The sequence below is a fragment of the Gymnodraco acuticeps genome, unplaced genomic scaffold, assembly GCF_902827175.1.
Source record: "Gymnodraco acuticeps unplaced genomic scaffold, fGymAcu1.1, whole genome shotgun sequence".
NCBI classification, from domain to species: Eukaryota; Metazoa; Chordata; class Actinopteri; order Perciformes; family Bathydraconidae; genus Gymnodraco; species Gymnodraco acuticeps.
Window position 1 is genome coordinate 2,411,325 of NW_022990341.1, and position 15,876 is coordinate 2,427,200.

General features: G+C 43.4%; 1 protein-coding gene across 3 annotated transcripts in view; it reads right to left on the reverse strand.

The window, feature by feature from the left end:
- Positions 1-15,876, reverse strand: part of sema6bb (sema domain, transmembrane domain (TM), and cytoplasmic domain, (semaphorin) 6Bb) — a 155,352-nt gene that overhangs the window by 48,394 nt on the left and 91,082 nt on the right. For all 3 annotated transcript variants that reach the window (XM_034223523.1, XM_034223525.1, XM_034223524.1), the window contains exons 6-11: positions 12,765-12,863; positions 10,523-10,613; positions 9,776-9,895; positions 9,159-9,247; positions 8,157-8,374; positions 306-437 (exon numbers count right to left, since the gene is read on the reverse strand). In XM_034223523.1, coding sequence (XP_034079414.1) covers positions 306-437; positions 8,157-8,374; positions 9,159-9,247; positions 9,776-9,895; positions 10,523-10,613; positions 12,765-12,863 — 749 coding nt within the window. The remainder of the gene's footprint in view (positions 1-305; positions 438-8,156; positions 8,375-9,158; positions 9,248-9,775; positions 9,896-10,522; positions 10,614-12,764; positions 12,864-15,876) is intronic.

Sequence of the window (15,876 nt, forward strand, 5' to 3'; positions counted from 1 at the left end):
TCGCCCTTGTCAGTAGGTGTGTCTGTGGATGTCCAAGCTGTGAATATATACATACTGTACGTTTTTGGGGTTAATATGTTATTGTCTTTTAATGTGTGCTATGTAGTGTGTAGGATTTTTAATCTTTTGTGGAACTGCAGCAGGAGTCCAGAACAATAAAGTATATCGTATATAGAAAGTGCTTCATACATAGTTGAAAAAAGTTGACTGATTGATATTGTGACAGAATGAATACAGATTGATGTACATCAGAGTATTCCTCTGATAACCACAGGTGTGTATACATGTATTACAGCTCTCTGCACCTTGGCTTGGGGATGAAGTCATCTGGAACAGGTGTCCAAATGGACTCAGATGATTTCTGCTCCTTGAATCTCCCTTCAAACACCGAAGCCAGCTGCTCCATGTCGAAGGCACACACAGCCGAACCTGGGATACTACAGAGACAGAGAGGTGAGACGGATAGGTGAGACAGAGACAAGAGACAGAGAGGTGAGACAAAGATATGAGACAGAGAGGTGAGACAGAGAGGGGAGACGGATAGGTGAGACAGATAGGTGAGACAAAGATATGAGAGAGAGAGGTAGGACAGAGAGGTGAGACAGAGAGGTGAGAACAAGAGGTGAGACAGAGGGGAGAGACAGAGAGGTGAGACAGAGGTGAGAAAAAGAGGTGAGACAGAGAGGTGAGACAGAGAGGTGAGACAGAGAGGTGAGACAGAGAGGTGAGACAGAGAGGGGAGACGGATAGGTGAGACCGAGAGGTGAGACAGAGAGGTGAGACAGAGAGGGGAGACGGATAGGTGAGACCGAGAGGTGAGACAGAGAGGTGAGACAGAGAGGGGAGACGGATAGGTGAGACAGAGAGGTGAGACAGAGAGGGGAGACGGATAGGTGAGACAGAGAGGTGAGACAGAGAGGTGAGACAGAGAGGGGAGACGAATAGGTGAGACGGATAGGTGAGACCGAGAGGTGAGACAGAGAGGTGAGACAGAGAGGTGAGACAGAGAGGTGAGACAGATAGGTGAGACCGAGAGGTGAGACAGAGAGGTGAGACAGAGAGGTGAGACAGAGAGGTGAGACAGAGGGGAGAGACAGAGAGGTGAGACAGAGAGGTGAGACAGAGGGGAGACAAAGAGATGAGAAAGAGAGATGAGACAGAGGGGGAGACAGAGGGTGAGACAAAGATATGAGACAGAGAGGTGAGACAGAGTGGAGACAGAGAGGTGAGACAGAGTGGGGAGACAGAGGGTGAGACAGAGGGTGAGACAAAGAGATGAGAAAGAGAGATGAGACAGAGAGGTGAGACAGAGGGGAGAAAAAGAGGTGAGACAAAGATATGAGACAGAGAGGTGAGACAGAGGGTGAGACAAAGAGATGAGACAGAGAGGTGAGACAGAGAGGTGAGACAGAGGGGAGAAAAAGAGGTGAGTCAGATATATGAGACAGAGAGGTGAGACAGAGGGGAGACAGAGAGGTGAGACAGAGGGTGAGACAGAGAGATGAGACAGAGGGTGAGACAGAGGGGGGAGACAGAGGGGGGAGACAGAGGGTGAGACAGAGATATGAGACAGAGAGGTGAGACAGAGGGGAGACAGAGAGGTGAGACAGAGGGTGAGACAGAGAGGTGAGACAGAGGGGGGAGACAGAGGGTGAGACAGAGGGTGAGACAGAGGGGGGAGACAGAGGGGGGAGACAGAGGGTGAGACAGAGATATGAGACAGAGAGGTGAGACAGAGGGGAGACAGAGAGGTGAGGCAGAGGGTGAGACAGAGAGGTGAGACAGAGGGGGGAGACAGAGGGTGAGACAGAGGGTGAGACAAAGAGATGAGAAAGAGAGATGAGACAGAGAGGTGAGACAGAGGGGAGACAGAGAGGTGAGACAGAGGGTGAGACAGAGGGGGGAGACAGAGGGTGAGACAGAGGGTGAGACAAAGAGATGAGAAAGAGAGATGAGACAGAGAGGTGAGACGTCAACTGATAAACCACTTTGAAAGAACATGAAGTCCTGTGTTAGGCTCTACTTTCTAACAGCAGTACAGAATGAATACATGTCAGAATAAAAAGGTAGATAATAATACCATCACTGAAAAATAGGCTGTGAAAAGTGAAAAAGCAAAGAAGTTTAAAAGTAGAAAGTATTTTGTGCAAAAAGGGAAAGGCTTCCAGCGAAGGTGACAAATTGGATTTGGGCTGTTCCTATTTTCACGTTGAACATTTCAACACAAAGGAAATTGTTACTGAGACGGATAGAAAGGCTGGATAAGATATTCGTCGTCAACTCCGTGGGCGAAGAATAGACATGCGGCGGATGCAATAGCTAGATTAGACACATGAAAAGATCTTGGCTGGAATTCCTGGAATATAAAAGGAAAAAGGAAATGAGTCACTGAATATTTTCCCTTTCACAACTTGTGGTGGGGAGGGGGTTCTTTTAATCCTTACAACACATCCAAATAAAAAGAGCACATCGGAGGCTGCTCAACTGCTCGTGAACCCTGCCACAGGGAACACAGCATCTGCTCCGGGAAGTGTCCATATCCTACATGCACACTCATCCAAAAACACACTATCTCCGCACTGAGATGCTACATCAAACACAGAAGTAAAGAGAGGATAAGATAAGGAATGAGTTTTTGAACAACATCCCATGCTTCACGCTCCGAGTCCCGCCTCTCTGCTCTGGATGTGTCCTCGCCGATGACTAATGGAGTGCGTGGTGTGAGAGCTAGTGACTAAGAGCTAATACCTTATACACGCATTGAGAAAACCTGAGAGACTGAGTCACGTTCCACCTGCTGCTACAAAATCCCACATCTCTGTTTCTGCTTTACTCTCTCCTTCTCGTTTGATGGTCATGATTCTGAGCCGTGGTGCTTTTGAGTGCCCCCTTGAAAGCCACTGAAGGGTTTGTTTGGTAAGGCAGCGCCCGGAGGCTGGATTTCGGGTTGCAACCGGGAGTCATGCCATTTGATCAGGTCACGCCGTCTCCCTCAGTACTTATCATTCATGGGCAGGGATGTGACTCAACCCCGGCCAGCGTGGCGGAGCTGCAGGCGGATCCGATACGCCGCCTCCCTCTGGGCCGCCGGCACCAGATGTTATGTGTGACATGTCTGCCAGCTCTGCACGGTGCCAGCTTGGCTTCCTTTTCTCTACCTTATCCCCCCCCCTGCAGGTCACTGAGTCTGCCCCACGTCGGGCGCTGGGTCTCGCAGAAGAGAGCCAAAAGGCCTCTGGCTGTTTTTCCCTCTGAATGTTGGCTAATTAATTACATTTCCACTGTTTAGTAGTCTCTCCTTCCTTTGTAATCCATGTGTGTCGATTTCTTCTAAACAACTTCCATTTTCGACCACTTTTCTTTCTCTCTGTCCACTCGTTCTTCACTCTTTCTCCTTGACTAGCGTTGAGTGACAGGCTGTCCAGAGAAGATACATAGCTCGTCCGTTAGAGAGGACTGCGAGGAGTCTGAAGTACTTCCTCACTGTTTAACAAGCTCTCTGTCAGCTTGGAATAACACAAACAGTCCTCACAGACACGTGATGCCTCGTCAGGTTGGATAAGGAGAGACAAGTGGGAGTCAGGGGAAGTTTCAATGTCAATCCTGTAATTAGGGGTTTAACTTTGACAAATGTAGAGCATTTTAAAACTTTGGGATGTATTAAGTAAACATAGACCATGTGAAATATGGTATCAATAATCACATGGGAGCTTTAGCACTGCGGTTAAAAGGTTAAAACATTTAAAGGTCAGAAACCCTACACACTTAGTCTGACTCTCTGTATGTATACTGTACAAACTTCTCTCAGAAGGTCTTTGTATATTTTCCCGGATCATTTTCATTATATTTTTTTAAGGCTTTGTTTTTGTTAACTTCATGGATAGGCTTGACTTACATTTCCACTATCTTAGAATGGATCCAGAGGGCTTTCAGATAAACTTTGTGAACGTTTCAGAGCAAAATCATATAAACATGATGGAATAAACTTTGCAAAGGACATGGCCAGCACTAAACTTACTGACCTCTGGTCCAATCTACCCAAAATGTGTTTTGTTAGTTCGATGAAACAAGGCTCCACTTGTTTCTTTAGAGACAAAGTTTGACATTTTCGGTACTTATTTGTTTTCTTGCCTGGAATTAGATGCTATAAAAGTCTGGTGAACTTACATTTGTTACAGAGCAGACATACAATCCTTCAAACACCAGCTATTCAGTATGCAAATCTATCGCTTCTACACTTATTATCTTTCAGCACACATACTATCGGGCACTGGGATATAAATGTATTTTTCATCATTTTTAATAGTCCTCCAGTGCAGACCAATTTACATTCATGAAAGAATATAGCTCAGATATCAAACCTACATCACAAAAAGTTTCATATTAAACCAGTGAAGCTGTTCAAACCTTTAAACTTAGGCGCTAATAATAAGACTTTTCTTTACCTCGCCTTAACTTCTTTAAAAAATATTATTTATCCTCCCGCACACCTCTCAACTGATCTACTTTCTTTTTTGTATTCTAACAACCCTAATGTATCATACTTTTCTTTGACCTTTTCACATCAGCACTCTGTAGATTTTCCTTTTTTTCTACATCCAGAGTATCCAGGCTCATGTGGACCCCTGTAACAACTCTGTTTTTCCTCGTGACAAGGACCCTGCTGTCCAATACACATGGGTTCCCTCCCCAAGTCTATTTCTTAAGCCCTAGCTAGATAACTCACTATGTATCCCCTTGTTTTCTCTACTTGTCTCGGCCCCGGGGGGACTAGCGCGCACATCTGTGCATCCTCCTGTGTCACACTTCTTCTGGAACAGTAAACCTGTTCTCCTGTGCTCCTTGTCCTCCTTGTTTCCCCTCCTCTGCTGTGTATACCCAGAGGGTCTCACATCTGTCTGACCCCAGTACATGGGACATGGGACATGGAATTCCTTACGACTGAAAACAAACATGGCCTCCTACGTTCAGGATGCACCAGATTTATTTTACTTTGCATGAGATGTTTTTTCTTGCATTCCTGTGTGGCTCCATTAAGCCTAATGAGACCACGTTAGTCCGCTCCAGCAGCAATAGACATTTTCAGCTGCCAAAACAAAAGCAAATAAATAATTGTTTGTTTTACGTACTTGTCCAAGGATGCGTGGTGACGCTAAGACTTCCATGAAACATCTTGCTGCTGTTGTTTACAAGGGCAGCATTAAAACATTTTTAGGCTGCTGAATAAAGTTACTTTTCTGTCCTTCTCCCCAAAGGTCTCATATTTGTATCCTCCCTCTTTTGAGTTAGCTGCTGCTCCCGGTGCCTCCTTGACCTCTTGAGCTTCAGGAGTGCGAGTGCAGGAGGTGCTCAGTAGGAAATCCGAGATGTTCTTTCATCCAGTTTTGAAAGGAAGGGCCTGGGGCTTCAGAGGTGGATGCACGCAGGAACTGACAACTGGAGGTGATTTTTACTCTGACAGTAAAGAGTGAATGATCCCACACACGCAACTTCATAACATTTCAGGAGCTGGTTTATGCCTGCAAAATGATTCCTTGAGTATGCGAGCACAGGAGGAGATGAGTAACTTCTCAGGGCCCAGGGGAGACTCTAGGAGGGCCAGTTAAACCTCAACTTCATCCCATTATTCCCATTTCTACAGTCCCATATATGCTGCCCGGGGCCAACTGGCAGGAGAGAATAGCTTTTCCTTTACTCCCAGGTCCTGCCTCATGCTGTTTTCCCTGCACGCTGCCAGCCAAAGCAATTTGTCCGGCAAGCACTTCGCCAGTGTGGCACAGTGGGCCACTGGGAGTTTTGCAGCTCACCTCACACATTCTCGCCGTCTCTTAATGCTTATTTCCCTCCATCACACGTCTCCTTATCCATTCATCAAACCCCCCCTCCTTTCGCTTTCTCTTGGCTGGCAGTTATTTAAAAACCGGACCCAGTGGCAGTTTACCCAAGCAGGGGTGTGTGTGTTCAGCTGGTTCTCCTCGCTGGCATGCTGCAAATGCTGTTATCTAGGAACCATTGTGAGCATGTTTGTGCATGTGTGTGTGTGTGTGTGTGTTTATGTGTGTGAAGCATCCATCTGTCTCTGCAGGCGGTGGCTTTCTCTCGCAGCGTAGTCCTTCCAAACACACAGATAAGATGCAGCTGATGAAACCGTTTTAGATCTCAGAGCAGGGGATGCACGTGTTGTCCATTATTGACTTCCTCGTCCTTGAGTTTCTCATCCATCTCCCCCTCTTGTTCGCCATCTCCCTCCTAATTCTCCTCTCTGTCTTCTCTCCTTTTCCGATTTATATCCACTCGTTGCTCTCCTTTTCTCTCCTGTCCTTTACCCACTGCTTTGAGACACTGCCCTGCAACTAGAATCTCGATATATACAAAAGAAATAAGAGATGGTATAATACTGGGATCTTTGACAATGATGACTATGCTGCTGGCTGCGTTTAAGTGGGACACTGTATTGATTCCAGACTAGTCTCAAAGTGTTTCTATATGTTTTCTACAATGTCCTGCAGTGCTAGACACCGTAAGGGCTATTAAGTTTCCAGAAGTGAGATATCACAGAAAAAGTGTCCTGAATACTTTCTATAATTTGAGCCACTTATACTGCAATATGCTGTAGCAATACATCATTGTAAAGTGGACAAAATATGTTTATCCCATAGACTATATATTCTGTATATCCCTGGGCAACTTGGAGGATTTGACCACACACATTTACATGCACAAACAACACTATAACACACTACAGGAGAGTGTTAACGCCAGAACCCAGAGGGCTTATTTGAGGATTACATTTTTCTTTCTAATGTTCATAATACAAAACTCAACACTAGAACATTATTGCCTCTCTATTCAGAAACTCATTTCATAATTCAGGATTTGAAGTATACGTCTCACATAAATATGTTGCTCACACTCCAGACTCTCAGCCTCAGTTTGGTGTGTGTGTGTGTGTGTTGTCTTTACCCACAGTCTTCAATAATCCCCAATTTACTGTGCAGCATCCTTCCTTTTCCTCTCTTCGCCTCTCACCTTTTTTCAATTTAATCTTGTCTTTCAACAAATCACGCTTTTGTCCTCAATGAAAGCTTTCCATGTGTCTTAAATTACTCTGTACCCCATGCTCCTGACCTCTGCTCCTCTTTCATTTCTCCTGAGGTCTGCCTGGCCTGTAGGAAGCCTTGCTCTTTCCGACTTCATAGCAGAGGGAACAGACTATGGTGGTCTGCTAAGTTTTCAAGGTGAGCAGTGTGAGTTTCACATTGCTTGTCTATTTCCCTCTCCATGGGAAGTGTGTCAGGATGTGTTGTTACGTCTGTGTGTTTCTTAACAACACTCTCAGGGTGATTGAATCCCCTTTTGTCTTTTTCCTAGCACGGACACAGATAGAAAATCCCTTCCACTTCAGTCTGGCCACACTAGCACTCCGAGCACGTACTTTATCCACAAATGCAGTCAAATAAAGCTTCTCATTTGAAGGCAGACAGGTAAGGTATTGATCTGGATCAAAGATTCATATCCAGGGTCTGCACTCCTGTCAGAGAATGTGGAAAGGTTGTGGAGCAGTAATGAACTAATTAATTAATGGTTCAAATAGTTAGCTTTGAGTAATTAAAAACAAGAACAACGGAGAATAAGGGCTAAATTATAAACTGTGTATATCCATTTTAAATAGTTAAAATAAAGTGTTAGAAAAAGTCATTCAAAAACACTTCAATTGGTTAAATAGAGAAAAAGTAATGGATGAATGGTTAAAATAGATAGTAAGTTGAAATAGTTATTATTATTATAGCTATTTGTGTGTGAATGTATTTAATTACCAGGGTCAATGCACAATAATCTCTTTAGATAACCTAATGAGAAGGAAAAGTTGAAATAAATACAGTAAAAGAAAATCTAAATAAATATAGTCTAACGCAAAAAATATAGTCCAACGCCAAAGTTAGAATAACCTTTGAAATACTTAGCTTAAAGAAATAGACAACGACTTGAATGAGTTATCTAAAAGTATGTAAAAGATAAAAAGTATATACAGCAGGGTTGATGGTAAAAAGTACAGGAAACCACCACTTGGACCCCCCTTTGAGTGCACATTTCTGAGAGGGAAGTGAAATTATTTCTGTGTTTCTGGTTAACAGGAGTTTATTTGCATGTTGTACCTGTTTGACGGTGTGGAGAACACCCCCAGGATGATGTCTCTGCCGTGCATCCTGATGATGGGGCTGGTGGAGTGGAGCAGGTTGAAGTAGAAGTGGGAATCCCCGGGGACAGAGCAGTTCAGACGGGCCTTCAGGAACGACGTCCACTGCTTCTCCAGGACGCGCTGAGACCCTCCCAGATCACGCTTGCACACCCGCGCCACGCGCGACACCATCACCTGTGAGTCATGAGGCACAGAGACGAAAAGGACATTCAGACAGGTGTATCTGTACAAGCACAGCTCATATATAAATCAAATGATACGCTGGGGGTGTAAGCTTTGTGTTTCATCTTCAAAAAGACACATTTAAAAGGTGTTTGGAACTTCAGAGTGATCTCTCCAGAGTAATTTGCATGCTATTTGCAACTGTTTCTTTTGACACATCATTGTTTTATAATGGTAAAATCTAATATCAATTATTCATAAAAATGTCAGCGCATTTAAAAAATGGCTTCTTTGAACATCCTCACCCACACAACAGTGACGCTGTTTAAGTATCCATTTACTCTGATCTCTGTACACATGTCAAAGACCTCGTGCAGGCACTTATCCCCAAATGAGAAATGTTAATTTTTAAGAGCAGATCCTGACGCTGATCTATATAATAATGATGCATCTCCAGCTCTGGTAGGGACGGGCCATGTACAAAGCAATTACATCGCTTTTTCTTAGGTCAATACAGACATGAAATGTTTACTCAGACCACTATTTGTTGGATTAGATACACAGACAAATAAGTACAAGGATGAAAGGTCAGTGCAGCTGTGGGAAAAGAGTTGATATTGACATTCAAATAATAGCAGCGGAGCGATATTAGAGCGGCACTTAATTGTTTATGGCGTTGCATTTTAACCACACATTCCTCCACAGTCCTTTTAAAAGATGCTCTGAATGGACCGTGTGAATACTGAGAGTTCAGAAGGACAGGAGGATATTTTTCTCATCAGAGTGACTCCTATACCTTCTCCAGGTAGTTGAACTCCATGGCTATCTCTCTGAAGAAGAAGTAGATGTGAGGTCCCCACTCCACGGCACTCACAAAATACGGCTCTGTATTGTGAGAGAGGGAAAACGAGAGGTAGGGAAATATCATGAAATATGGATGGTGCAAAGAGAAAAGCAAACAGCAAACAGTGTCTCCATTTGCAAATGCATCCTTCACTCCCACGATGTACCATTAGGGCAGTGAGAAAGAGGCACAGGCCATGCTTAATTTCATTACATGGTGAAAGGGGATTTCACACCAAACAATAAGCGCATTATGACTCCCTGATGCTTCTCAGAACTCGGTTTCACGCTATGCATTTTGGTGCTTTTACACCCGGGACTATAACCTGTGTCCGATTCGTTTTTACTGTCTCATGGTTATAGTTAGGTTCGACTGTGATGTGGATTTTCTGTCGAGCAGCGGTACGTCTGACAGCTTCCCTGTCCGATGACCTGAACGTGGAGTTGTCAGGCTGCTGACTCAGTGCTTCTTCTACTGACACCAGTATCGATCCTGCATGCAGCTAAGTGATGTGGACACACACTCAAAACTCCAGCCTCTGGTGCACACACACACACATCTGCAGGTACCTCTGAACCACTTGGAGTCGTGCTTGACGGTGCGCAGCGCGAGACTGTCCCCAAGGCTCCGGTAGATCACCGCATCGATGGCCAGGAAGTCTGTCACTGTGGCTGTAAACAGATTTCCCTCTGACACACACACACACACACACACACACACACACACACACACACACACACACACACACACACACACACACACACACACACACACACACACACACACACACACACACACACACACACACACACACACACACACACACACACACACACACACACACACACACACACACACACACACACACACACACACACACCAGTTAGTTGGACAGCCTGCCAAAGAAACAGTATGACTACAGACAATAAAGCCTGAGATATCATCAGCGTTTTATTAAAGTCCTGCATCACAAACATGCCCTGTCAATAATATAATTGCAGTGCCATAATTGCAACAGCACTCCTACAGTACGCATATAAAAATCGTCTTTTCTTTTTTTAGTTAATATCAGATGATGGCATTAAAGCTGAACAGTTGTGGCTCACTACAGTTTTAGCTGCCAAACACGGTTGATTTTATTAAAGTGGAGTGTTTTCAGATGAAGTAAACAAAGCAGATGAATGAAACCGCAAAATCACAATTGCTCCCTTTTGTTGAGCCTGCAGCATGAAGCACATTCAATGTAACTACTTAGTTTTGTGTATTCACGTATTCAGGTGAAAATTAAAGGATGAAACTAAAAAGGTGCGTCTTACCTGCAAACCGAGCGACATTAGCGTGCTTTGGGTCATAGGGGCATCTCGCCATACCACTGACTGTGTCTCCTACCATCTCCAGAGTGTCTCCCTGACACACACACACACACACACACACACACACACACACACACACACACACACACACACACACACACACACACACACACACACACACACACACACACACACACACATTAATAAGCACACTCCAAACAATTTGAATGCATCTACAGCAGCATTATGAAAACAAGCCACAAAGAGAATGACAATTAGGGAGTGTTACGGTAAGTGCAAACTAATAACTCACTGGTGCCAATTAGGCAGAGCCGCAACAACAAGAGAGTCACATTCTCATGCATAAATAACACACACACACACACACACACACACACACACACACACACACACACACACACACACACACACACACACACACACACACACACACACACACACACACACACACACACACACACACACACACACACACACACACACACACATAGATGGTAGCCAAGAGCAGCGGATTTCAGCAGCAGTCTAATTCTCATTCACGGTTGAAAAGGAAATTATTTATGTGTGATTTCATTAAAAACATCTATAAATAACACAGCAGCTAGCGGTGCTAACTGGTCTCCAGAGACACAGCAGCCTATCATGCAGAGACAGGTGTGTTGTTCACCGTTGTAGAATGTCATTAGTGGCTGACAGATAACAGGCCAGGTACGTCTCAGTGTTTCAGACTGTTTGAAATGTGAGAGACTGAAAATAACACTTTATCTGAAAAAGCTTTTCATAGTGAAAGGAATTTTTTTAAACCCCCCCAGCAGCATGATGTGAAATAAGTCGACGATTAATATTAATGTCTGGTTTTTCTTCCAAAAGTTTGAAATGGTTGCTGTAATGGAGCAGAGCGGGCTATAGGGTCAAGGACTGGACACAAATATGTTTTCAGCCAAGAGCCAACCCATAATCATCCGTTATGTAAGGCTTATTAATATGGATGTATAGAAATCAATGTTTTTCCTCAGAGATAGTTCACTAGTTGTTACTAATAACTTTTATACAGTTTTAGGATGACTGTAGAAGTTAGATGGTCACTACTGAATGTATACTATATATCCCTAATAGTCAGGAGAGGAGATATATATTGTGAGCCGGGTTGGACTTAAAAAATATAATCTGTTACAATTACTAGTTACCTGTTAAACATGTAATCAGTAACCTTATCTAACCATCACTATATACAAGTAATGCAACCTGATTACTTCCTGTTACTTAAGTCAATATCAAATGCAATGCAAATAAATACAATACCAATAAAAGTGCACATCTACAGTAAATAAGGCAAAAATAAAATATAAGCAAACAGAAAATGCTTTAATACATACAGCTATATAAATGCACACTTTTATATGAATATATGGATTCCATGTTTTAAACTTAATTGTACCATTGTATTCCTGTTAGTAGTCCCAATTGTAACAGTTATCTGATCACCTTTTTTTATGTAACTGTCAGGAAATACAGTTACCTTTTTTTGTATCCTCATTACATGTAATCCAATCCTGATAGGGAGTGAAATACCGAGTTGTAGATTTGAACTGGTCAAAGATAAGCACAGTTTATAATATACTTGTGTAGGTATAAAAAGCCTGTATTAAATATTGCCTTTTCATAAGAGATACATTGTAAATAGTGGAAATGGAGTGATTTAATTTGACATTTTCTTTATTTACTTGGACAGAGTTGAGGGAATATTCAGAGGACACTGTGGCTAATGGATTCAGGCCAGTCGACTCCTACAGTCAATGCTTGAACCCTGGAGTCTTTAAACTTCTGCCTCCAGCTGGGAAATAGCTCTGCTTTCTTAACCACAAGCAAAATAAATCAAAGCGGGTCAACACATCATGTATCCACCCTCCTCCGCCCGCTCCACTCTTGCATTCTTCTTGATTATCCGTCTCTGACTCTCAACGATAACAAGCCTGGCAGACTGCAAAGTTTAACCACCGAGAAATAACTGTTGTATCTCAGGAAAAACATGGCGCTGGAACTGCCAGACACGGATAAGTAAGTCCTGGGGAGGAAGACAACGAAATGCTGAACAATCACCTTTAATCAAGCTGTACATTTTCACCTGACCAGACTCACTGATTGAGTTTGGGAAGCGAGGCCTCTGTTTAGGCAGAACAGACGTAAAAGCAATTATTGTGAGGTTTTCTTGTAGTTAACTCACAGTGTAGTTGGCACAGAGGGGGTTGAAGGCGTTGGTCCCGCACACAAACAGTCCCCCCGGTCTGCGGAGCAGCACCTTCATGAAGTTACGGCATTCATCCTGCAGAAACAAAACAGACACAAAGAGAGGGAGAGCTTAATATGCAGGAGGGGTAAAAGTGAAGGGAAGAAAGGCAAAATGATGGAGAGAATAGAGGAAAAATTAAGTTTATTTTTCAGAGACTGATTATCCAAAACCGCTCTGTGAAATGAAGCTTTTCAGTTGCCTGATGTGTTGAATTATCACACCATTAACGCTGTCAATCACATTGATATAGTCTGAGTATAGCCTGCAGAGACTTCAACTGTCTACCCCTCTTCACACATGCAAACATACACACACAAACAAACACACACACACACACACACACACACACACACACACACACACACACACACACACACACACACACACACACAGAGCCGCTGTTGATTGACAGGCGGTAATCCAAAACCAACCTCGGGATTTTAAAACAAGAAACAGATTTAAAGCTAATTTTCACACCGTGAGGCGTCAAACTACACGAAGCCCGCCTAATGACTAAATAAAGCCGAGTCACAGTTTAATTCTACCGTGCCTTTTCTTTGAAATGAGAAGTCGTGTAAGCACTACAGGACTAAATGGCTGCTTTAGCCCAACAGTGCTGAAAAGTAATAAATGTTGGTGTAGTGGAACGGAGAAAAATGACTTTCAAGTTAATCTGCTGCCTCGACAAAAGGACCGAATAGTGAGTCGGTGTTTTAGCAGGAATAATTAAACAGATGTAACCTCTGATATACACTGCTGTGAGGATCAAACAATACTGCAAAGACAACACCTCTTATTTTATCATTTCAACCAAGAAGCCATTACTTTTATCCATTCATTTACACTGCTTATACTGTATATTAGCCTAACTTAAAAAAAAAACTGTTATTACATGACTTTTGACTAATTACTTTAAATGCACATGTCTTTCTTTTCAATTAAGTTAAGTTGTACATATCTTCATTTAAAAAAGAAAGAAATTATATAATATTATATTGTTATGTTTCGTATTTTAAATCACATTTTCTCTTAATATGTTCATTTATTATACTAGAGCTAATTCATTTTAAGGAAAAAACATACTTAATAATAAACCAAATTCTGATTCTGATAGCTAACGCACTCTCAATTACAACATGTTAGCGTTTACATCTACTAAAATAGCACTAATAAAGAGAAAAAAGATTGTGAAAATATTTATTATTTATATATAAAAACTTTGACATGAGCTGTCAGCCGTCTGATTAAAGAGTTATTTCCTCTCAGGTTGTTTGATTTGTTGGATTGTTGAGCATAAAGGGTTGTATTTCACAAGAAAAACAGGTAAAATAGGATAGAAAAGTTATCGTATGTACAGTTAAGTTAAGGACAACGTTTTTTGTTCCTGCTTTCACCATCTTGTGACCCTCTCAGATTTATTTTAGGACTGCTTGGGAGGCCCTGATCCCGGGTCGGGAAGCTCTGTCTCAGGGGCTTTGGGTACAAAAACTAACATGAGGGTGAAAAAACAAAGAATCCATCAACAGTGAATCTGTGCTGGAATTTACATGACCTTTGACTTTATAAAGACAAAAAGTGCCGACAGCTGATTGCCTTCGCAGGGTGGAATCTGCTGGCTGTGTGTGTTGCGTGAGTGGTGATGTACAGTACTGTAGATCACTGGTGGACAGCAGCCAGCACCCCCCTCCCCAAACTACTAGCGTCCCAGTCAGGATGGCACCAGCTTTACACACTCACACACACACCAGATGGGGTCCACTTCAAGACCACCACCCGCACTGATCTCATCGGAAAGAGAAGTTGAGCCGCAGCAGAAGCGGTGGTGGTGATAGCGGGAATGTGAAATGACAGCCCGTACGTGAATGTGTGTGTGTGTGTGTTTGTGGGGAAGAGATCAGAGGGAAAGCGCTGATATGAGAGCCGAGTGAGTGTTATTCCAGATGCTCCACCCAACACCCTCCTACCTCTACACCTTCCCACTTCACTCCCTGCTGGGTTTTCGTTTTCCAACAGTACAAAAACAGGAAAGGAGGAAGTGTTCCATGTGTGAGTGTGTGTGTGTGTGTGTGTGTGTGTGTGTGTGTGTGTGTGTGTGTGTGTGTGTGTGTGTGTGGTGTGTGTGTGTGTGAGTTGGGGTGCAGAGTCAAGTGTGAGGTGTACATTTCTAATGGCGCAGCACTGTGTGACAAATTGCGGCGTGACAGTACATGTATGTCACTCCCACACGTTCAGCATGTTTGTGTGTGCCTGGTGCATATATCTTTGTGAGCGTGTGTGTGTGTGTGTGTGTGTGTGTGTGTGTGTGTGTGTGTGTGTGTGTGTGTGTGTGTGTGTGTGTGTGTGTGTGTGTGTGTGTGTGTGTGTGTGTCTCAGCACAGATGCAGGCTCATGTGTGAGAATCAATTGCATGCTGTTTGTCGGGGGGGTTGCAGTCTGTCGGGCTGGTCAGAGCTGTAATCACAAAGCGCGATGAAGCACTCTTAATAACAACCCAGAGAAACTGCCAGGCTCTCAGAGAGGGGAGGACACACTCAGAAGAGCAAAGTCGCTGCCCAATGTGCATTTGGCAGCGCTTACACACTAAAAATGACACATTTCATGACTGCAGAATACAAAAACAAGGGTTATATCCTTCATAACAGTTCAACTACTGAGTTTGGGTTGCCATTTGCACTTCAACACCAACAGAATCCGTCCCCTGCTGCATACCTGCTTTTCATTAAACCATATTCATCCATTCCAGGAAGCAATTTGGCACTTCCAAGTATAGGCCTTTCTTTATTCAGAACGCAATTCAGTGCGTAGAATTTTACTATGGTTTCCGCATAAAAATAAAAACCAATTACAAAGGATCAAGTACTGAATCAGGTGATTAGATATAAATCTAAACGTTGTACATCCTGGTGACTCCTTCCTAGCCCCTCTGCCTCCTACACTCCCTCGCTCCCTGGGAAGAATCCAGACAAAACGCCACCTGTGCTGGCTGGCAAGCACTCCCTCTCCTCTCCTCATCAAATCCTCCTCCTCATCCTCCTCCTCCTCCTGC